Genomic DNA, 22826 nt, shown 5'->3' with positions numbered 1-22826 from the left:
TCTTATTGTGAAAGAAGAAGAATTACCTTAAGTAAAGATTTCAAAAGAGCTAGAATCTATATTAGAAGAATTCAAAGAGGTCACTCTTGAAAATTATTATATGAACTTCCACCCATGAGAGATATTCAACACCAAATTAATTTAGCTTACTATCAAATTTACCTCATTACTTTATGAACCCAAAAAGAGAATGAGATACTGAGAGAGAAGATAGAAGAGTTAAAGACAAAAGAGACATATTCAAGTAAGTATGAGCTCTTGTGTTGTTCCGATTTTGTTGACGCCCAAGAAAGATAAAAGTTAGAGGATAAAGTCATCAACAAAATCATGGTCATGTATCGTTTTCCTATATCTCGACTAGAAGATAGGTTGGATCAACTATAAGGCTCCAAGATATTCTCAAAGATTGATTTCGTAACGGATATTATCAAATTCGTATAAGACTTAGAGAAGAATGGAGGTCTACATTCAAGATAATAGAAGGCTTATATGAATTTGGATTATCTAATTGACCAAATACATTTATAAAGCTTATGAATCATATACTTAAACCATTCATACTAAAATTTATAGTAATATACTTTGATAATATTTTTATCTATAGTTGCAATAGGAAAGAATATATGATCCTTTATGGCAAATCCTTATTGTTTTGTAAGACAACAAGTTATATGCGAATTTGAAGAAGTGTTGCTTTTTGACAAAACTATTAATATTTCTGGGGTTCATTGTGAGTATTGATGGGATTCACATAAATGAAGAAAAGATTCATGCTATTCGAGAATGATCTATCCTTAGAGATTCATTACGAAGTTGAGTAGTATTGTCACTTCTATTCTATTACTGACTATTTGAAAAAAAAGAAGTTTCTTGACATTATTGAATTAAGCATGGTTTCTTCATGGCAGATTCATCAATCTTCTGGAGGTCATGGTCAGCTATATCAACTCGTATATGCATGCTATGATTACGTGTATCGAGATGACCTCTGCTTCCTCTATATATCTTCCCACTGTTGTGTTCATGACGATGCGGTTTGGATACGTCGGAGACAAATAAGATGAGTTGATTCAATTCATTTTCAACGAAGAATTACTCGGTCATCATTCCATTGAGTTGAAGCAGCAAAACCTGCTTGCAAGAGAAGAGAAGAAGATGCTGACCAAAGGCACCTGTTCCGTGAACCTAAGGCCATGGCCGCGTGGTCGGTACGGTTTGGTCTGACTGGCGATGTCTAGGACCGTCTTGAGGACGAAACTTTCGCTTGGTCGGGTCGAGGTCGGATTTGGTGGGGATGCGCATCTTCTGCGAGCCCGATCGCTTTTGTCACTCCCGGATTCCTGTGCACAGACCAGGGTCGAGATGGGAGGTGATCCCGACTTAGGCCCCTTCAAAACTCAAGTCAGTGGTATGCTAATCTTTCAGATGCCCCTTGTTAGATATTGGTAAGGGGTTTTTATCATAGCTACTAGGGTCGGTCGTACACGGCCTTTGCGCGGCAATCGACCCCCAGAACGACGAGTGTATCTTTCAGATACCCCTCGTCAGATATCGGTAAAGGGTTTTTATCATAGCTACTGGGGTCGGTCGTACACGGCCTTTGGGTGGTAGTCGACCTCCTGAATGATGAGTGTGCCTTCGGCATCCATCGCCCTTGGATATGTGGGATGGCGTCATGCAGCGCTGTTCCGAGCTCCCGGTGCGGTTCTTGTTGCAGCAATGCTGGTCAGTGCGACGCTAGATGACACGAGAGGAGGACAGCTGTTATCCCGGATTTCTGGTGGTGCCTCTGATGTGGCGTTGTCTTCCTCCCAAGATCCCCACACTTGGGTTGGCCGGGATCGTGTCCTCGTGGGGTAATCCATGATATGCCCTACCAGCACCCACCAACCCCTATCGTATTTGTTGTCTATTGCATAATAATCATGCATTGGGTGCAGAATTGCTGGTAGAATACGTTCATAATTTTAAGAGAGAAATCGAATATTAAATGCATGTCGGACTGCAAAAACTCAACGTCACACATATTCGGTATGCATGGTGAGCTGCCTTCTTCGAGTTCAGGATTCGGAGTCTAAAATGTCACTTAATTTAGCCTAAATCAACATAAATCTGAGACAAGAAGATCATGAATCTCTTGTTTAGGGAACGTTTTAAGCATGATTTAGTCTTGAGATCTCAAGTATCCAATTTAATGTTGAAGATAGTAACAATTTGAGAGACAAGCCTAATGCTTGATGGCAGTTTAATTTAATGACCATGATTCAAGCATGGGAGTTTAATTAATGAGAAGGCAAGAGATAGTAATCGAAGCCTGTTGGATCTACAAATACCTGAATACTCTAATGGCAGTTCTGACGCAGCTTCCGAGACTTGCACATCCTTACAAAGGTCTCTTTGGTGCTTGCAGTTGTCACAGAACAAGCAAATTCATCTCCCATTACAATCTTCTTTCTCTTGTTCAGCAAAAGAATACCTTGTCATGGACGTTCATGGAGGCAGGCATGAAGAAAGCAGGGATCAACAGAGGGGTCTCCACCTCGCGGTTGGGGGGCTGGCAGCATGCTTGCGACCACCGCTTCTGGACGATACAGAGTCTAGACGAGCTCATCTGTCTGCAGTTTCTTTGTGGCAATATGATTACACATCACAGTAGGATTAGAACACATGAAATCAAACAAATCATTAGAGTATCTGATGCTTACAGGACTGCCATTGTGAATGATAAACTACATTCTGGTGTCAAATGCATTGTTATCTCAATTACCTGCATGCAACTGTCCATTGCGGTCCCCATGTACAACATGTGATATCAGATCTTGGGAGAGAAGGTGTGTGCAGGTGTTCTACTTAGATTCCCAGAAGATGATTTCACCCTGCTCCCCAACCAGTCCCAGATCCTTGAGCCTCCTCTCCTGATAATACTCCAAAGCATCCAACTCGGACTCTCTCTCTCGGAAAGCATCGTCGATCTGCTGGAGAACTTTCTTCTCGCCGGCTCTTATACAAACAGCGATTCGAAGTCTTTCATCCAAATTATCCCCTTCCATAAGTTTTTCATCCTGTGCATTACATCTACAAGCTTAGTCATGAATATAATGATGGTTATCATGTAAAAAAACCAAAAAAGTAAATTAAAACACAGTAATCCAAAAGGAAACAAAAAAACTGTACCATAGTCGAATATACTACTCTTTTTTTTTGTTTCCTAGTTCTTTATGTTACTCAAGCATAATCAGTCAATCATAGCATTCCTTAGTGTTGGTTTTGTTGAATGGTGCCTATCATGTGCCATAACTTTGGAATTACATGAATGCAGTTGATCTTTTTTCTTTTAGATAAGATTTGCTCAAGGCAGTTGAGGAAATCTCTCTTGAGAAGCAGATAAGATTTCCTCAAGACAGTTGAGGAAATCTCTCAGCAGTTGAGAAAAATCCTCCATACTGAATGTGTATAACCTCCCTACTGAGTGTGTATAAATAGCTATCAAGAGCTCACTATCAAAATGTATTAGACAATTATATCTTATACATTTCATAGTTTCTTCTACAATTTATATCTTTCTATCTTCTTCGTTTAATATCTATCATGGTATCAGAGCAGTTTGCCTAGAGCAAGCCCTCTTCCCGACCATCCCTCTCGTGGTGACATCTCCGCCCCTCAGTCGTAGCCATTCGCTGCAGCCTACTGCAGCACTTGTGGCTGCTAATATCAGATCCGTGGGCAACGCTCCTAAAGGAAGCACAGTCACGGCCTTTGTTTCTACCGCCGGCTGCTGCTCCCTTGCCAACCGAAGTCTTCCGTTGAAAACTCCGCTGCTCTTCCGGCCACCAAACTCCAATACTGCATTACTGCAACTATCTCCAACCTTGCAGATTTCTCCAGCATCGCTGCAGAAATCGCTGCAAGCTGCAGAGATTTCTTTCACCTCGCTGCAACAATCTCTCCTGCATTCTGAATCGATGCAGCCTACCAGTGCCTCTGGAAGAAGCAGCAGCCCTCTTCGGCATTGCATACAGCTACTCTTCTACATCTGACGTCTTCATCATCTACCTCCCGCCACAGCCATCACTGCCTTTCTTGCTGCAGATTGCTCACCCATCACTGCAGTTCATCACGCTACAGCCTTCTCTGCAGTTCATCGCGCTGCAGCCTCCTCTGCAGCGCATCAATCTGCTTTTCTCCTCCTCCCTTCCTCCTATATCTTTACATCTTCTATAAAGATCACTTGACCCGCCACAAAATATCTGGGATGTCTTCATTTTTCTCTTCCGATATTCCTGTCCCTATTTCTGCAGGGACTCTGAGCACTTCTCAAAGTCTTATCACCATCAATGCTGCAGCACTCATTCCCTTCAAATTATCCAAAGGCGGCAACTACGCATCTTGGCGGGCACAACTTTCTAATCTTTTATTTGGCTATGATCTCCTAGGTTACGTTGATGGCTCTCTCCAGTGTCCACCTGAAATGATCAACATCCCAGGCGAACCCAATCCAGTGCCAAATCCAGCCCGCCAACTATGGTTACGTCAAGATCGCCTCATCCTCCAAGCTATTCAAGCTTCCGTTGCTGGATCCATTGTCCCGCTGATATCCTCATGTACGACTGCTACAGAAGCATGGTGCAAATTACAAACAACTTTGGCAAATCGCTCGCGTACTCGCATGCTCGGACTTCTCTCCAATCTGATGAAAATGAAACAAGAGGGAAGTACTATTGCTGATTATCTACAAAATATCAAAGTTATCATCGATGATTTAGCTTTGATAGGTCATTCTCTCAGCGATGAAGAAATCCTAATCCATACCCTCAATGGCCTAGGAGGCGAGTACAAAGAACTGACAGCAGCACTTCGGGCACGTGACTCACCAATATCATTTGAAGAACTTTATGATAAGTTGATCGACTGATGAAGAAATCCTAATCCATACCCTCAATGGCCTAGGAGGCGAGTACAAAGAACTGACAGCAGCACTTCGGGCACGTGACTCACCAATATCATTTGAAGAACTTTATGATAAGTTGATCGACTATGAGACGTACTTGAAGCGTGATGATAAGTTGCCCGGACCACCTATTACAGCTCAGGTCAATCAAAAATCCAAGAGGAAGAGCAACCAGTACAATAAGCACGTCAACAACGATTTGGCTAAGCTGCCTCCTAGCTTTATGGGGCCCAGACCAAACCCTCCTTATCCATATCAAGGTAGTAACTTTCATAATACTCAGCCGTCGCGTCCTGACTTCACAGGCCGCCAACGAGTTGTTTGCCAACTATGTGATAAAGTTGGACACTCCGCGAAAGTCTGTCGGTCTCGTCCCAGACTCCCTACTCCATCACAGTGGCCTCAGGCGAATTTCATGGCTACTCCAACTCCTACTCAACCTAATTGGATTGTGGATTCGGGCGCCTCTCATCACATCACCTCTGATCTTCAAAACTTATCCATCCACAACAACTATGACGGAAATGAAGATATCATCATCGGTGACGGTAAAAGAATTCCTATTACTCATTCTGGTTCCTCAACGCTTAGTTCACTTACCACAACCTTTACACTCGATGATGTTCTGTGTGCACCTAACATTAAAAGAAACCTCATTTTCATTTCTCAATTCTGTAAACAAAATAATACATCAATTGAATTCTTTCCTAACTTTTTTCTTGTCAAGGATTTGAGCACGGGGGTATCCTTGGTCCAGGGCCAGAACAAAGACAACATTTATGAGTGGCCATCCACTTCACAAATTACCCTTCCTACTGCTCACTCCTCAATCGTAGCTCCGGTTGATGTATGACATCGTCGTCTTGGTCATCCTTCCCCTTTTATTCAGCAAAAATTACTTTCTCGTTATTCTCTTCCTACCTTGAAAATCAATAGCACTATTAATCATTGTGATGCTTGTCTTTGCAATAAAAGTCATAAACTGCCTTTTGGGACAACCTCCATTTCTTGCTCTAAACCATTTGAAATCATTTATACCGACGTGTGGGGCCCTGCCCCAATTCCTTCTTTTGACAAGTTTCGTTTTTATGTCATTTTTGTAGACTATTTTACTAAGTACACATGGTTATATCCTCTCCATCATAAGTCTGATGTTTCTACAGTATTTACCAACTTTCGAAAGTTGGTCGAGAATTTTTTTCAATCTTCCATTAAAACAGTTTACTCTTATGGTGGCGGCGAATATCAAGCCCTCACATCCTGTCTCGCTGCTTGTGGTATACAACACCTCAAGTCACCCCCACATACTCCCCAATTTGTTGGTTCTGCCGAACGCAAACATCGGCATATCGTTGAAACTGGTCTCTCCCTTCTACATCAAGCATCCATGCCACCATCTTTTTGGTCAGTAGCTTTTCAAACTGCAGTTTATCTCATTAATCGTATGCTCACTCCAGTCTTACAATACCAGTCACCATTTGAAAAATTATTCCACAAACTTCCAAACCTTCATAAACTCAGAGTTTTTGGCTGTTTATGTTATCCATGGCTCCGTCCCTATGCGTCACATAAGCTAACACCACGATCTAAGCCTTGCACTTTTATAGGCTACTCTCTTGAACATAATGTTTTTCGATGCTATGAACCCCAAACTGAAAAGGTCTTTATATCACGTCATGTTATCTTTGAGGAGTCTGTCTTTCCTTTTCAAAATAATCCTACCATGCAAACTACTCCGATAAACATACATCACTGGAATATCCCTCCGATCTCATCACACGAACCTCCAATGACACCATCCAGTCCTTACTCTCAAGATTCACATACTACTATTACTCCAGTTCAACAGCTTCTCACTCCCTCTATTCCTCCACTCCCTTCCTCACAAGTTTCCCCTATTAATGAAGTCATACCCTCGGCAACATTGCCATTGGCTTTACCTTCTCCTAGATCTAGTGACATTGTTGTGCCGACGGTTGGCCCGGTCCATGACAGTGACTCGCCCTCGGCTATACCACCAACACAATCTACCACTTCCACCCCCCCTAGACATCCAATGACAACATGCTCCAAAAGTGGTATTTTCAAACCACGTCAAGTCCTTGACTTACATGCTATAACAAATTCCTCCACTGAGGCCAGTGAACCCATTACAATCACTCAAGCTCAAAAATCTTCTCACTGGCGTAAAGCCATGTGTGACGAATATGATGCTCTCCTCCATAACTCTACATGGACCTTAGTACCCTTTCATCACACACAAAATATCATCGGGTGTAAATGGGTCTTTCGAATTAAGCGGAACCCAGACGGATCCGTTACCAGATACAAAGCACGTCTAGTCGCCAAAGGGTTTCATCAACGACCTGGTGTCGACTTCACAGAGACATTTAGTCCCGTTGTTAAACCCACAACAATCCGTCTTATCCTGAGTTTGGCTATCTCAAAGGGCTGGCACATACGACAATTGGATGTTAACAATGCCTTTTTACAGGGGTCACTTACTGAAGATGTCTTTATGCAACAACCTCCTGGTTTCGTTCATCCTCAATATCCGAGGCATGTCTGCAAACTTCAAAAAGTTATTTATGGACTTCGTCAAGCTCCACGGGCTTGGTATAACGAGCTTGGCTCGTTTTTTACCTCAATTGGCTTCATCAATTCAAAGTTTGATACCTCGTTATTCATTTGCCAGCACAATGGAAGCATAATATATCTTTTAGTATATGTTGATGATATTATTGTCACAGGAAATGATCCTTTGAAGACTCAGGCATTTCTAAAGCACTTGGCCGATCGATTCACCCTCAAAGATCTAGGAACTTTAAGCTACTTTCTGGGAGTGGAAGCAACATTTACATCTTCAGGTCTCTTCCTATCACAAAGAAAGTATATTCAAGATTTATTATCAAAGGAAAACATGCAGGATGCGAAAGAGGTTACAACTCCTCTTTCTACCAGTGAATCACTTAAATTATGTGATGGAAGTCCTGCTACAGATTCGACTCAGTATCGACAAGTCCTTGGCTCCTTACAGTACTTGGCTCTCACCCGTCCAGATATTTCATTTGCCGTCAATAAGTTATCGCAATTCATGCATCGACCATCTACTACGCATTGGTCTGCGATCAAACGAATTTTGCGGTATCTTAAAGGGACTCTTAATCATGGCATTTTTCTTCGCAAAAATACTTCACTCCATCTCCATGCCTTTGCTGATGCTGATTGGGCAGGGAACTTTGATGATCGAACATCTACGTCCGGATACATTGTCTTCCTTGGAGCCACTCCAATCAGTTGAAGTTCTAAAAAACAAAAGACGGTTGCACGATCTACAACTGAAGCTGAATACCGTGTCGTCGCCACCGCCGCTGCTGAACTCAATTGGGTCACAAATTTGCTCAAGGAACTCAACGTCAACTCCACGGTTATTCCTACAATATATTGTGATAATATTGGAGCTACTTATTTATGTGTCAATCCAGTATTCCATTCCCGCTTGAAACACATAGCCATCGACTTCCATTTTGTGCGAGATCAAGTTGTCAGACATCAACTCCGAGTTTCTCACGTACATACAGCAGATCAACTAGCCGACTCACTCACAAAGTCTCTCGCCCGTAAACTATTTTCATCTCATCGGTCCAAGATCGGCATCCTTGATGGAAGCTCAATCTTGCGGGGGCATGATAAGCAGATAAGATTTGCTCAAGGCAGTTGAGGAAATCTCTCTTGAGAAGCAGATAAGATTTCCTCAAGACAGTTGAGGAAATCTCTCAGTAGTTGAGAAAAATCCTCCATGCTGAATGTGTATAACCTCCCTACTGAGTGTGTATAAATAGCTATCAAGAGCTCACTATCAAAATGTATTAGACAATTATATCTTATACATTTCATAGTTTCTTCTACAATTTCTATCTTTCTATCTTCTTCGTTTAATATCTATCAGAGGGTACGTATCTTACAACTGTTCAAACATATCATTATGATGTGATTGTTAAGAATTTACTATGCTCTTGTAATTTTATTATATATTCAACAGGCGCCACATATAGGATGAATGTACAGTCCACAGAACGAGCTTAGTAGAAAAGATTTTTAAGTTATTTTAACAGTTCAAAGCTAAATAAATGCATACCTCTTCTACGGTAGTGTGGTAAGCAGAGAGAGCAGATTTGCAGGCCTGTCTGACGACACGGCAAATGGCTTCCTCATTGGCACGACTCACCGGCAATTCCAGATGACCCCAAATTGTATTTATGAAAACTGATTCTAAGAGAAAAGCATCTGTTCCTCCAAGAGCTACCAACCGTAAATATGGAAGCATCAATAGGGGAAGTGGGCAACCTAGAGCTATATCAAAGTATGCAGTTTCATCTAAACCATTTGACTCTGCAATGTCTAGTTTGTCTCCATAAAATGGATCAGATTCACTAATCTCTAGTGTAAAAGTATATGCATCCCGATCTGGCCTCTGTTCAACAAAGCCATAATCAAGCGCCAAGTCAGCATTACTCTTCGCGATGTCGTAGTGGATATGCACCTGAGTATATTTATCATGATAAGCATGAGTTGGAAGGCTGGCTTGTATTAAGGCAAACACTTTGCTCAGATCCACAGCCATCTTTCCCCGCATAGGAATCTCTATATGATAAAATTGAATACAGAGGTTATACAATGAATCTCACCTGCTCACCAGATTTCACATAGACTGGTGTTCGTAAAGAGAATATCAGTTCCCTAGAAAAGATGCCCTTTCCTTTAATCTCCCAAGAAGAATCCTCTTGAGTGATACTGGAACTGTGGTTAATCTGGGAGAGAAGAGCAAAAGATAATAAACTGAAACTCAAATGTCAAAATGGTAAGTACAATGAAGAAAGTGTAATATGATGATCATTACATGGCTGATTACTGCTTGTAAAACATAAACCAGGCCAGTTATATTTAAAAAAGTTAAATTACGCAAAATCTAGTTTTACATTTAGTTTATGTACTTTTTCTTCATAATTAGTTTAAGGTGGTATGAACATGCTTAAAGAGTTGTACAGATGCACTAGTGGTGCAATGATAGACATAGGAAGATGACAAAGTACTTCACTAGAAACAACAAAAAGAAATCTGGTTGTTCTTTTGACCAGCAATACTGCCATTAACAGAGTCAATTGTGGGAAAACACGTTGTAATCAAATTAGCTTAGCTGGGAGTTGGGACCATTCAAAATCACCAGGATGAGGATGCGGTCAAATACGTATTGTAGGTGTGAATGACATCATAACAAAGCAGTCCAAGTTGTGATAACTGAATTGCATGGGGTACTAAAACAATAAATTCACGGAAAGATATTAGTTTAGTACTTGAACAACATGGATATTGAAGTAATAACACCATGTGTAATTATATCAAAAGCGTAGTAGCAGTCTAGGAACCTCGCATAAGGAATCCACTTCATGCATTTATGATTATGATCAGCAGATTGGAATCTGGACAACAAAAATTTGGAACTGAAATTCCATGTATCATAAACCATGCACCGTAAATTAAGAGATTCAGCATTTCTATGTAATTAGTTCTACAAAGATAGATTATAAACCGAATCATAAAAAGTTATTCAAATTTATATATTCCTGTTTTGATGCTCCCAACCTTCTAGGCAAATATTGGCTTGATTGCAACCCTACTTAGCACTTGCTGCCATTATATTTTTACAATTATTGCTTCCTCAAATCCAGATTTGCATCAAGATTTATATCACTACGGCATGTCAAGTGATTAAAACGGCATGTCTGCATGAAATAACCAATTAAAGGCTTGAAGATTTCTGCCAATCCTTTTATTTTCATTGAAGTTAATTGCAAGCTAATTCTATAAAAATCGAAAGTTCAGGAGTGATTTTATATTTCAGAATTCAAATTTAATGTGTTATGCTAAATTAAGCAAGTCAACAGATATCTACATGCCATTGAATTAAAGGTCAAAATTACATATCAACATTGTTGACAGACAACAAAGAACCTACTTTTAAAGATCCACTACGTTCAGACAACAAAAAGAAGCCCATAATATTTGTGATAATAATTGAGCTCTATAACTTTCAGCAAGCAGTATTATACTAGGAAGATCTTACAAGATCAGCCAATGGAACAAGAGCAAGATTTTCACCACGACCACGTGAAAAGGCCCTTGATCTGAGAATTCCGAAAGCCCACAGAAAATCAAGCAATGTTATAGCTGAAGGAAAGAGATGTTTGTTTGGAAGTATCACTTCCGCTTCTGCTTTGACAAATTCACTTTCCACATACTCTTTAGCACCCATTGTCGTGTTCAATAACTGAGTTCCTGCACAAATGCACACACAAATACAAACACCCACCATCTTAATATGAACCATCAAAGCTGATGGAAGTAAAGGGAAATCAGCATACATCACATGGGAATCATGGAAGCAGAAAGTAGAACAGAAGGCACAGATATACAATAAAATGTCTGGACTGCTGAAAGATTTTCTTAGGACATGCATTATAAAAGCCACATTTACTCAGAATCTTGTTCTGGTAGCTCTTTGATGATCAAAACATTTATATAGCTAGCCTTTATTCACGTGGTATGTGTTTCATAATCCACAAGCTCTCTTCAGCTATTTTGTATTCTGCACAATTCTTCTGTCCTACTTCATTATACAATCCATACCAGCCCTCTACCTCACCATACAGTAATGGCAGAATACAGTATTCAGTAAACCAACTACCTTTAGAATCCTTGGCTGAAACTAAAGGGCATCAGCGTATGATTGAATGGCACTGTAAGTCAAAAGATCAAGAAGGTCACTGAAGGTCTGGACACACTAATTTTTATCCATGTGAGACTACTATTCTCAGGTAACTTCCAGCATAAAACATTTACCTCACCTGCAAAGTATCAACGTATGCACCCAAACAAAGATAAATACAAACAGATGCCGGAAACAACAAATATTGCTTTAAGAATAATGATTCATCTTACCTTCTATTTCAGAAAGCTCCTCTTCTGACCTGCACCGGAAACATCAAATGCTGCTTAATAATTCGATTGTACAAGAAAAAAGAATCTTGCTTTGAGGAATTTCACAGAGCGGTCGGGTGGGATTAATTATGTGAAGCAAAGCCAAAATCGATGATTTGTCGGAACGGATTCTCGCACTTACCAGAAGATAGTGGAATTGGTAGAGGGCGGAAGAATGTCGAGATAGGGGTGCCAGGGAGAGGCCGTGCCCAGGGCCCTCTCCCGTAGGAGAAAGAGGGCGATGGACACCCAGGGCTTAAGGCCGGCGCACAGCCTCCCGATCTCGGAGGCGACTGCCGTGTCGGAGTCGATCCAGAGCCTCTTGGGGACCTCCACCACCACCTCGTTGCGGGGGAGGTCCCTCTGGGCCACGAGGCCCAGGCCCTCCGGCACGAAGCCCGGCTTCACGGTCACGGCGGACGAGGCGGCGACCACTCCCCGCTCACAAAGCCACCGCCAGAAGTCATCGACGGCGGCCTCCGACGGGGGGGCGCGCTGCGCAGCGGCGGTGCTGATCCTTCTGCTGCTACAGCCGATGTTGAGGACAGGTAGGGGCGACGGCTTGCAGTTGGCGAGGAGGAGGGACGACGAGGTCGGGTAGACGAGGTGGAGAAGAAGACGGGGCACCGCCATCTGCTGCAAGAACGGAGTGCAACGAGAGGGAGTCGCAGCAGCAGCAAAGAAGCGCGGGTTTAGAAGGTGAAGTCCGACCAACCATTGGCTACAAACCCAACGGATAGATATGAGGAACAACTTAACTCCCTGCTTCATCACTTCATCATTTTCCTCTAATTCCATTTTTTTATTTAAAAGAAAGAAGTTTAGTCATGGAAGCATTGCTATGATTAAGGCTATAATTTATGCAAAGTGAATTATTTATAATTGCACGTTAAAGCCTTTTTGCACGTACAATTTGCATAGAAACATTAATCCATCAGCCTCCACATAGGCTATTAATATCGGGGAAGGAAAAAGTGAGGATGCTGTTAGATTTCTACAAAGCAAGAATGATAATATGAATGCTTTTAGTAATGATATCAAGCGACTCATTGGGTTCGCTTATTTTCCCATTATGTGCAGTAATAAAACAAGCGAACCAAAATGCACCACTTTTCATCATATAATGACAAAATATGAATGCTTTTAGTAGAATTCAACAGTCAGTTCAACCAACACTTGAATATCACAAGTGATGAGACTGTACCTGCTCCTTTCCTCTTCTAAGTGCTTTAAGTTTATCACGAAAGCATTCTTTCTTAACCATGGAACAACCAGCAAATTTCTTCCTCAAAGCAGTTTCACATAACAGACCAAACTAGGGTTTACTCGGAGACTCTTCTGCATAGTTTACATATCTCCAAACTCCATGCAGTAGCAGTCTTGCTTCATCTAAATCCTCGGGGGTTGATTAACAGATGATACCAGTTCCTCCCATCTGAAGCAGCCGTTCCACACCAAAACTATTAATTTTTCCTCCCTTCACAAAGAATGATGTGGTACCCATGCCTGCATTATTTCCGATATATGATTATAAGCACAAGCAAGTAAATACAACTTAAAACATGAGCATATTTTTCAGTAATCATTTCCAAATCACCAAGAGTAACAACATCCAAACTAAATATATCAAACTCGTAGCACAATAAACATGTAGAGGGTTGGGCGATGAAATATGCCAAGAATAGTTTTATAGACATACGTTGATTTAAATGGCGCGCTAGTAGCTCCAATAGGTGTACTAAATGCGGCATCCTGAAAAGGACCAGCCATTTTTCCCCTCGGAAACCATCCAACGTCTCCACCTTCCTTTCCTGATGGACACTCGGAATATTCTGCTGCCACCTGAGACAGACAGCCAGCACGAGGCAAGGGAAAACTAATTTCTTCCACATATAATTCACCCAAAAAAAACAGATAAATCTTCTAAAGACCTATAATTTCATGCAGGTTCAAGGTTTAAGTTCAAGAAAATTAAACTGCAAGATCAATCATTCCCTGAAAGTGCAAGTCAACATGAAGAAAATACATACTTCAACACAACAGTACCTAAAAAATGAAAGTAAAAAATGAAATAAAAGAACAATAAACCCACTAAAAAAAGGAAAAGAAAAGCAGAACTGAGAGCACATGTTGTAGGGAATCATAAAATAAGGATCTAGATTGTATCACAATGCTCTACCAATCATCATGCCCATAGCTAAACTCACAAGATTCTGAAACAATCTCAGTGGACAGAACAGAGAACCTACCTTTGCAAATTCAGCAGGGGGAACCTTGTCTCCATTGCTTAGCCAGCCATCTTGGAGCTTCTTGTATGCTTCATTAATCTTGCCTTGTTTTTCACATATGTGCCTTGCTGAAACACAATCAAAGGTTTAATTTAGCATATATAATCTCTGTGGACACTCCTTGGTACATGAAATGTAATTTGATGGCTAAACCTGTCACCAATTTGGACACAACAGGTATCTAGTTCATTGTTAAGCATACACAGTTAGAATATGATGCAAAGATAGGAAGAATTAACCTATTCCATTAATTTCGGAGCACATGAGACCATCTTTGGTGCCCCAAGATTTAACTCTATAAAGTAGCTAGCTTCCTTGAATGTGCTTCAATCAAATAAGACTAGAATTAGTCAAATTCAATCATGAATTCAAGAAATGGATGACAAAGGTGAGCAGCAATTCTGCACCTTCTTAAATTTCATAATATTTGGATCAGCTTTGGGATTGATAACACAATCCAGAATCTAAACCAGTCTCAATTGATTGGATCAGCTAAACCAGATCGTGGGATTGTTTTTCCCATTGATTTTCCTTTTCCTTTCTTTTAGATGGTCGGATTTTTGCCAAATCTTTTCAGCAAGCTGTTGGGAGTCGGTGGAAAATTGGCCAAGATTGGTGCAGAACAGAATGAGTCATTCTGGCTTCCAGTACCTAGCCTGATACACAAAATCAATCAGAAATTAGACAGAACCAACTCAGGATTAGCTGGTTTCAGGTTATCCTGATTGTTTGGAAATGAAATTAGTCTGACCCAATCAGGATCGATTGAGTCGAACAGAAATAAGCTGTCTTGTTAATCCATGAATGGGGACAGGGCATTTGCAAATAGATAGTGCAATCTATTGGTGCCTTGAAGTAATCTGCATGACATTATCTGAAAGGTACTAGGCTTAATAATATCATAATTTTGAATGAATCAAACACTAAAATCAACTGATTGCGAAGGAAATTATGATCAAGGGAAACCGTGATCACAAGAGATGACACAACCTTTACCATAAGTGCAGGTACCAAGCCCATCACTTGACTTGCCACCCTTCCCTTTACCCTTGGAGGCATTATCATCAATTGCGGAGGAAGCTGCTTGCTTTCCCTTCCCCTTCCCACCTGATTCCTTGGGTTTCGAGTCCCTCCCCATTAGCTGCCAATGCTATACAGCAAAGAGGAAACACAACAACCCTCTTAGATGAAATGGAAGGTGCAGGAACAAGCGAGTCGTAACTGTTCGCAATGTAAATCCGCAGCCAAAGCAAATCCGATCCAAGCAAGATCAGCCCCAAGAACAACAAGAATCAAAGGTGGCGGAAAAACACCAAGAAAATAACAGAAAATTCAGGGAGTTGGAACAAAGAAATCAGTTCTCCGAACAAAAGGAGATAAGTAATCAAAACACCGCGCCGTGGGGCATCATCAACGGTGAACAAAGTGGAATTCAAGATCAGCACCAAGAACAACAAGAATCCAAGGCGACAGCGAAACAGCCAAGAAGAATCACATAAAGCAAGATCAAACGCAAACAAGGGAAGAAAAGGACGAATCTACGGCCAACCCACGAACCTATGAGGCGAATCCGAGGCAGATTGAAGCCTTACCTCGAAAACAATCGGAGAACAAGAATCCCGGCGTCTCCGTCGCGGCCGGCAACGAGGCGCTGTTCATCTCTACCGACATTGCCCTTCCCCAGGCGAAAGTGGGAATCGGGAGCGGAGCGGGTTTCGGCATTCCCAGATGGAGCAGGACCGACGCGGTTGCGGCTCACCCAATCCTTTCTTGCCGACCCCAATCGAGGCGCAGCGATGGGAATTGAAGGCATCAACAGAGGAAGGTAGAATTTCTCATAAAAGCCCTTAATTTTCCTTTATCTCTTAATAAGCCTCTGATTTGCATAAATACCAAAGTACCCCTAAATTTTCAGATCCATGGACAATTAACGGAAAGATCAAGGGCATTTATGTAAGTGACGAAACGAAATGGGGTGCTCTGAGGAAAGGAAATAATAGAGGGTCTTTGTGAGAAATTACCCTAAATAAAATAATCCAATTTCCACATAAATTTGCGTCTCTTCAGACACACGTGCAACGCACACGACCAAGGAATCTCTTGCATACGTCCGTGATTCCTACGCGAATCCATGTTCTCATATCTTATTTATAGGCGAAGAAAGGGCACGAAGTCCGCTGAAGTCGCTTGCTTCGTTGATCTCCAAGTCAACCCCGAGTCGTCTCTCTTCCTTAGCTTGCCCTCTCCGATCGATCCATATCCCTACAGGTTCTTTTCCCTTACCCTTGGTCATCCTTCTCGTGTTCTCCTTTTTCTTCCTTTCGTTTCTTGGATCTTTTCCGGTGAGAATTCAATCGTGTTTCTTTTGTGTGCCTTTTGTTGTGATCGGAATTCGATTTATCGATTTCTATTTCGCCTCGACTGATTTGGTTCTCAACTTGTCTATTGCAGAGAGCGTATTAGCTATCGACTCATGACTCTGAAGTCAGTGCTTCGTGCTCTGCAGGAGGTCTTCCCGCAGGTATGAGGCCATGTTAGTATAATCAATAAAAAAGACATTTTTATGGACACCAACCAAACGGAGGTCTGACTGTTGGAATTGCTTTAGTGCTAGTTAGTGTCATGTTCTTTCTCGTGTTTCTACTGTTGGACATCATGGGATAATTCCCAAAAGTAGTACTCAAGAACTCATGTATTAATCAAAACTACAGCCCTCCACCAATGTAAGGTTAATTGGATCGGGGATATTACGGTCTCCCCATCTCAAATCTTGTTAACAAACCTCAGACAGTAATATCAGATCACGCCTTGACCAGAGATTCATTGGAATGCATAGTAAGCCCCAACTGAATGATTGTTGTTCAGATGTCGTGTTTGTCAGAATCATGACCAGTACTATAATTACTCAAATACAAGAATGATGCCCATAGATGCGGGACAATAGTTTGTGGAACTATAGAAATTGTATAATATTTATTGTGTGAATTGTATATGATCCTCAAATAGGTCGGCATGCTATGTTATTGTGTTATTATTGGTAACAACATCAATGGTTTCTCTTCTGTCATCCAATTTTCTAGGAACTGATGGAAAATTTACTTAGTACAGAAGAAGGAAACAACAAGAGCATGAGTCTGATAAAACATCAATTTACAACTCCAATTATAATTAGCCTCAGTTCATATGCTTGAATAAATATCAAACTAGTATGTGCCAGAAAGAGGGAGCAACAAAAACTAGGAAACTATAGATTCATTCTATGCAGAAAAGAAATAATCCTTACAATTGTAGTGCAGTAGTGTCAAATTTCAAAAAATGTGTTGCTGACAGCATTACTGTAATCATCATTTTAGTGAAACCATTAGTAGAAATATGTTATAGATCATAACAAGACTATCATTCAAGTGGTCATAATTTCGTAAACGATCAGAATGGAGATAATGTGGAGACAGTGTACAGTTCCAAGGTTGAAATAATCACTGATCTTTGTTCAAAGTTTTACACTTGTAAAATCAGTTTGTACCTTTTGGTGTGATTTCCCAATGAATGGTGCATTACACAATGTCATCAATCAGGCCCTTATGTGTTACTTAATTATGAGTTTCATTGACTTGCATAGAACTACTAGACTTCATGATCGTGGATATGTCCCTGGTTTTCGCCTTTGGAAGGTTAAGCAGGGGAGACTGTAATACCCTGAACATCGAATGCTGATTATTCTAAAATTGTTTTCTTGCTTCATTATGCAGAATGTTACAACTTTATGCATTTCAGAAATTTACATTGTTATATACTGTGATGTTAATATATCTGCAGGACACATCCACATCCACCACCTTATTTATTAGAAGAAGTCTTCATTCCTTATATGTTCTATTGCTAGTTTGATTAATTGAGGTCTGGATATTTAAAGATTGCCTGGGATCTTGACTTTGTAAATTATAAATTCAGAGGAAGTTGAATTTTGATATTTAGGTTGCTCTTTTGCTATCAATGACATTATAATTGGTGTCTTTTTTACGTCCCTGCAGATTGATCTCCGAATACTTAGGGCTGTCGCTGTTGAACATTCTGAAGATGTTGATGCTGCAGTAGAGTTCATTCTATCTGATGTTTTACCAATCATAACTGAACCAGCAGAAGCATCAAATCCCTATATTTCTCTTGATGCAGAACAATCACTTAACGGTAGGTGTTTTTTCATGTGACCAAGTTCAATTAGAGCAATTTAATTCTTTGAGATGCTTATATCTGTTATGGAGTTTCTTGATTTCATCATGTTTTCCATTCATATGGTCTCATCTTTTCTAGCTTTTCTTCTTCTTGCTTACTTGTGAAATTACTATTTTTGAAAACAATTATACTAGTTCGGCTAATATTCGGTATCATGTACGTGGGAAGCAGTAGGTGCTTATTCACGGGAAGACGCGAATCGGGCAAATCTACTACCATGTCACAATGTAATTGTTGAGCAAAAAGAGAGTCTTCTACCTTCTGAAGCCGAATCAGATATGAATCTTTTCGCTGATCATGCTCATTCAGAGCCACAATCCTCTGTTCTGATGCTTGCTGGAAATTGTTCTAATGTCCTTGGAAAGAATGAAACCTTGGAAACCAAACTGGAGGAAGAAGTTAGTGTGCCACAGACCGTTGAAGCTAAGTGTGATGTTATGGATGCTGATGTCCAAGAATTGGGCAAGACAAAACTTGATGGCACTCCAGCAGCTACTTCAGACAGTTGTTCTACATTGTCATTCCAAACTGTTCAAAACAATGTAGATCTGATGGAATGTGGAACACAGATAGAGAAGGCTGTGAGCAGTTGCATTAGTGAGCATGAAGAACAGTTACTAGGAGCATTCAAGGATGTTGCCAAACTCCAAGATAAAATGGGACTTTGAAGCTAATAGTACTGTGTCAGCTGCTTTTACCAATGCCGAGGAAACCTCACCAGTCCATGAAATTTCTCAAGCTCAGCACTGTGAAAAATCTGGAGAATTTATCACAACATCGAAGATTTCCAAAGTGATTAGGAAGTACAACAGCTTGAGTGAGTAGCTGAGACGGCTTCTGTTCTTTTGCCACTTGAAGAAGAGCTGAGAGCTTATAGCCATTAAGGATCTTAGGTGTGATATATAAGCAATAATAAGGGAGTTCTCAAGGGTGAGAAGTTTTATCTTTATCTATTTTTTTCTTTTTTTCTTCTTCTCTCTTCATCCTCAACCATCACAGTAATATCATCACTATTACATCAATAACACCATCATCAAAAGAAACAACGCCATCATTCCAACGTAGCTCTCGTCAACAACAACCATCCACTCGATTATCATTTCATTGTTCAAGGCTAAGAATATTAGTGATTAATGTGCCTTATCTTTAAAGCATCAGTGATGTATTAACTCAGGGAATACGATTGATCTAACCCTTTGATTATATTTTATTTATGACTATCTCTTGAAATATTTTATTTTTGATCCTTCCATCCAAAGTGGGTCTTCTAACTCTTCTTGTTTTTCTTAATTATTTTATACTTATCTAGATTTATTAAATCCTAGCGTCCTTAGTGCTACCACTTATCTTTTTCAAGCTCATTGACTCTATTGTAAAACCTATCAAAGTCGCAATTTTATTAAAAGTAAACTCACCATAACTTCAAGACTATGATCTTCGTGACCCAATACATAGGGTTTATATATTCTCCATAAATACTTCATATTCATTACATTTAATATGAATATCTTTTCTAGACTTTTTTTCATCTTTCAATAATTAATAGTCAATTTAGTTCATTCTTATATGCTCTTTAATGTGTTTCACTTCTTAGAATAATAAATTTCTTTCTGGTACTTGGGGGAAGGATCGACACAAGTTTAATTTCAATATTCATCCCTCTTAAACTTATTTCATATCAAGTTTCATTCATATTTGTAGAAATACTTCAAAATTGAACGGCTTTGTGAGTATATATATCACTTATTTCTTTATTTTTTGACATAATCTTTTATAAAATAAAATCTTGTATCAACGTACTTCGATCTTTCATGATAGATTAGACCCTTTGTTAGGATAATAACTAACTTATTATCAATATTAATCTTGATAGGATTTTCTTATTATATATGAACTACATGAAGTAAATTGCATTACAAATAAAAGAGGCTACTATATCCATATTGATATTTTTAAAATGTTTCTTCAAAAACTATATGAATGCATATTCACCCAGATAAAATACAAATCTCACTATATTTAATAAAATATAGCTTCTTACATGAGGAGTAGAATATGTCATAGTTAATTATTCCTTTATTATATCATAATATCCCCTTAGCAACATTCAAATGAGATGTTTTTGAATTTTTCATAAATTTACTTAATCTTTTATGAAGAACTTTTTTAGAATCTCCTTTGCATAATATGTTCATGAAATAAATAGTTTTTATTATCTCATATAACTTTGATGCCCACTAAATATCATTAGGCCAAAGTCAATCAGCTCAAACTCTTTTTTCATTTAAAATCTTTAATCATGGAGAGATTATTGATAATAAAAATTAAATCATCTGCATACAAGCATTTAGAGTTAGTTTTTATATAAAAAAATATATTTAAATGGGCATTCATAAAAATTATTTTAAATAAAAATAAATATCGATTAGACAATTTCATGTTTGCAGGGCATATTTGAGCACATAAAAAGCCCTCTTTAACTTACATATTATCTTCTTATTTATGAATAATAAAACTAAGAATTATTTAACATATATCTCTTCTTTTAAAAAAAATTATTAAAAAATTACAGATTTAATATCTATTTATAATTTTTTTATTTTATTTGAGCTACATCAGAGATGAATAATCTTACTATCTTTATATATATATATATATATAAGGGATAGATTCTATTTATTTTGGCATATGTTTATGGGATTCTTGAAGTAGCTTTGTTGCGAAATAATATTTATTATTAGATACATATAAGTTGACATCTCAAAACGGAGGGAACTCGATTCGGGAAGAGCACTTACTCGTAGGGTAGACAGGACACCGGATGAGCTCCTTCCCCGAAGTATCCACACACACGTAGATCTGATACAGTTGCCTGTTCCCGAATTCATTGGCGTTGCACTCGATTCCGGGAGCGTAGCCGATGGCATCTCCGATGGCGCTAGATATGTCCCCCAGGCCGTAAAAGCCGCCGTCTGGTCGAACACCTGCAACAGCATGCAGCAAGCACCATGGCGTCATGCATGCCATCCTTTGGAGGAAGCCACAAGCTTGTGGTACGTACCTGCGTCTTGCAGAAGCTTGAGGAGGTTGACTCGCTTCTTGAGGTCGAGAGCTGTTTGGAAGTAGGAGTGCTGGTCGAGGACGGACGCCGAGCAGGTGCCGTGTTTCTCCCACTCGTGGCTCCAGAAACGGGAGCCGTCGCCGCTGGGGCAAGCTAGGGTTGGCCAGCTCGATCGCATTCTCCCCATTAGATCGTTGATCTGCACATCAAGAATCCATGCATGTCACAGGACCGTGCGACAAGCATCAACAGCGGCAGAGGAGACGAAAACGAAGCACCTCCGACGCATTGTAAGGCCTCTTAGGGTCGCAATTCGACGGGTACGAGCCATCGTTGTAGTTGGGCCACAGCCCGTGGATGCCGAAGTCGGCCGCTGGTTTCCCGGTGGAAGGGTAGCAGCAGCTTTGCTTGGTGTCGCAGTACGAGCCCGGCCACTGCATGGAGAACATGGTTAGCATCGAAGCATTAAGAAGAAGAAGAAGAAGAAGAAGAAGAAAGATCGATCACTACTAGCGGACCTGTTGAACGAAGTAGAAGAAGTCGAAATCTTGGGCAGCCAGGAGGGGAAGAAGAAGAAGAAGCAGAAGAAGGGTTACGGAAGGCTTCATCTCGGGGTGAAGGCGACGAGTACGTGCTGCAGCTGTCTGCGTCGCCATACTTATGGGCGAGGCTGTGGAAGAGGAAAGGAAGAGACGTACACCCCACGTCTGCATGATGAGGTGCTGATCCTTCACACGTCGGTCTGTATTAATTCGTGGACAGGAGACGACGGAGACGAGAGGGCGATCGCCGCCATCCTGTGGATGTGTTCACACGAACGACGCCCCTCTTCTTAATCCCTGCTACATTGTTCTGCAGTAGCAGTGGAAGTATTATCTGAATGAGTTCACCAAAATCCAATCCCTAGCTGAGCTTGTCATTCAATCAAACAGATTGTACGCAACCGAAGCGTCCAGTTTGCTCGGAGAAATTGTGGCCAGAGTAGTACGTGGAAAAGATGGCAATGTCACGTACAAAAGCAGCGAGAAAGACATGTGATTCTTCCGCATTTAGAAGATAAATATTAGAAAGATCATCACTATCACAACAAAGTCAAGATGGCCGAGTTGGTCTAAGGCGCCAGTTTCAGGTACTGGTCCGAAAGGGCATGGGTTCGAATCCCATTGTTGACACAATATATTATTTTATTTATATTGGTTACAATTCTATTGAAATCAATTCATAATTTTTCTCATTTTCCCTCTCTTTAATAACCAAA

The 22826-nt window shown here is 40.3% G+C and overlaps 4 protein-coding genes and 1 non-coding gene across 7 annotated transcripts; 2 read left to right on the top strand and 3 right to left on the bottom strand.

Moving 5' to 3' along the window:
* Positions 1-2668: 2668 nt before the first annotated feature.
* On the bottom strand, positions 2669-13417 carry LOC135679300 (fructose-bisphosphate aldolase-lysine N-methyltransferase, chloroplastic-like). The gene is made up of 7 exons (XM_065192851.1): positions 13191-13417; positions 12129-12707; positions 11948-11976; positions 11073-11284; positions 9637-9759; positions 9087-9491; positions 2669-3062 (listed from the first exon to the last, which is right to left on the bottom strand). Exons 2-7 carry the CDS (start codon positions 12617-12619, stop codon positions 2847-2849), a joined length of 1476 nt encoding a protein of 491 aa, XP_065048923.1. The 5' UTR covers positions 12620-12707; positions 13191-13417; the 3' UTR covers positions 2669-2846.
* On the bottom strand, positions 13353-16057 carry LOC135679301 (uncharacterized). 2 transcript variants are annotated; one of them, XM_065192852.1, is made up of 5 exons: positions 15867-16057; positions 15265-15424; positions 14236-14342; positions 13686-13828; positions 13353-13492 (listed from the first exon to the last, which is right to left on the bottom strand). In XM_065192852.1, exons 2-5 carry the CDS (start codon positions 15410-15412, stop codon positions 13450-13452), a joined length of 441 nt encoding a protein of 146 aa, XP_065048924.1. In that variant the 5' UTR covers positions 15413-15424; positions 15867-16057; the 3' UTR covers positions 13353-13449. The 2 variants fall into 2 exon arrangements, 1 of the variants encoding a protein (XP_065048924.1); XR_010515211.1 differs by lacking the exons at positions 13353-13492; positions 15867-16057 and having other exon boundaries at positions 13692-14342; positions 14514-15405.
* A 365-nt stretch (positions 16058-16422) lies between these two features.
* Positions 16423-19456, top strand: LOC135679299 (uncharacterized). The gene is made up of 4 exons (XM_065192850.1): positions 16423-16542; positions 16726-16795; positions 18306-18462; positions 18679-19456. Exons 2-4 carry the CDS (start codon positions 16748-16750, stop codon positions 19173-19175), a joined length of 702 nt encoding a protein of 233 aa, XP_065048922.1. The 5' UTR covers positions 16423-16542; positions 16726-16747; the 3' UTR covers positions 19176-19456.
* On the bottom strand, positions 19112-22245 carry LOC103992967 (extracellular ribonuclease LE-like). 2 transcript variants are annotated; one of them, XM_065192849.1, is made up of 5 exons: positions 22087-22245; positions 21847-22002; positions 21569-21767; positions 21306-21491; positions 19112-19253 (listed from the first exon to the last, which is right to left on the bottom strand). In XM_065192849.1, exons 1-5 carry the CDS (start codon positions 22222-22224, stop codon positions 19222-19224), a joined length of 711 nt encoding a protein of 236 aa, XP_065048921.1. In that variant the 5' UTR covers positions 22225-22245; the 3' UTR covers positions 19112-19221. The 2 variants fall into 2 exon arrangements, with proteins under 2 accessions (XP_065048921.1, XP_009411173.3); XM_009412898.3 differs by lacking the exon at positions 19112-19253 and having other exon boundaries at positions 21217-21491.
* A 414-nt stretch (positions 22246-22659) lies between these two features.
* On the top strand, positions 22660-22740 carry TRNAL-CAG (transfer RNA leucine (anticodon CAG)). Its single transcript has one exon. It is a non-coding gene; the product is annotated as a tRNA-Leu (tRNA).
* Positions 22741-22826: the final 86 nt, after the last annotated feature.

Source organism: Musa acuminata, chromosome BXJ1-7, assembly GCF_036884655.1.
Source record: "Musa acuminata AAA Group cultivar baxijiao chromosome BXJ1-7, Cavendish_Baxijiao_AAA, whole genome shotgun sequence".
Lineage (NCBI taxonomy): Eukaryota > Viridiplantae > Streptophyta > Magnoliopsida > Zingiberales > Musaceae > Musa > Musa acuminata.
This window is presented reverse-complemented; position numbering and strand designations above follow the sequence as displayed.

Excerpts from the sequence above, each read along its gene's own strand:
- LOC135679301 (XM_065192852.1), bottom strand. The coding sequence starts at position 15,412 with ATGGGGAGGGACTCGAAACCCAAGGAATCAGGTGGGAAGGGGAAGGGA. Across the intron at positions 14,343-15,264 it reads TACCTGCACTTATGGTAAAG|CAAGGCACATATGTGAAAAA; the intron begins GTTGTGTCATCT and ends ATTGTGTTTCAG. Across the intron at positions 13,493-13,685 it reads AGCGCGCCATTTAAATCAAC|GCATGGGTACCACATCATTC; the intron begins GTATGTCTATAA and ends GAAATAATGCAG.
- LOC135679300 (XM_065192851.1), bottom strand. The coding sequence starts at position 12,619 with ATGGCGGTGCCCCGTCTTCTTCTCCACCTCGTCTACCCGACCTCGTCG. Across the intron at positions 9,760-11,072 it reads TTGTTCCATTGGCTGATCTT|ATTAACCACAGTTCCAGTAT; the intron begins GTAAGATCTTCC and ends CTTCTCTCCCAG. Across the intron at positions 9,492-9,636 it reads ATGTGAAATCTGGTGAGCAG|GTGCATATCCACTACGACAT; the intron begins GTGAGATTCATT and ends AAATATACTCAG.
- LOC103992967 (XM_009412898.3), bottom strand. The coding sequence starts at position 22,224 with ATGGCGACGCAGACAGCTGCAGCACGTACTCGTCGCCTTCACCCCGAG. Across the intron at positions 22,003-22,086 it reads TCTTCTACTTCGTTCAACAG|TGGCCGGGCTCGTACTGCGA; the intron begins GTCCGCTAGTAG and ends TTCTCCATGCAG. Across the intron at positions 21,768-21,846 it reads GGCCTTACAATGCGTCGGAG|ATCAACGATCTAATGGGGAG; the intron begins GTGCTTCGTTTT and ends CTTGATGTGCAG.
- LOC135679299 (XM_065192850.1), top strand. The coding sequence starts at position 16,748 with ATGACTCTGAAGTCAGTGCTTCGTGCTCTGCAGGAGGTCTTCCCGCAG. Across the intron at positions 16,796-18,305 it reads TGCAGGAGGTCTTCCCGCAG|ATTGATCTCCGAATACTTAG; the intron begins GTATGAGGCCAT and ends ACGTCCCTGCAG. Across the intron at positions 18,463-18,678 it reads TGCAGAACAATCACTTAACG|TAGGTGCTTATTCACGGGAA; the intron begins GTAGGTGTTTTT and ends CGTGGGAAGCAG.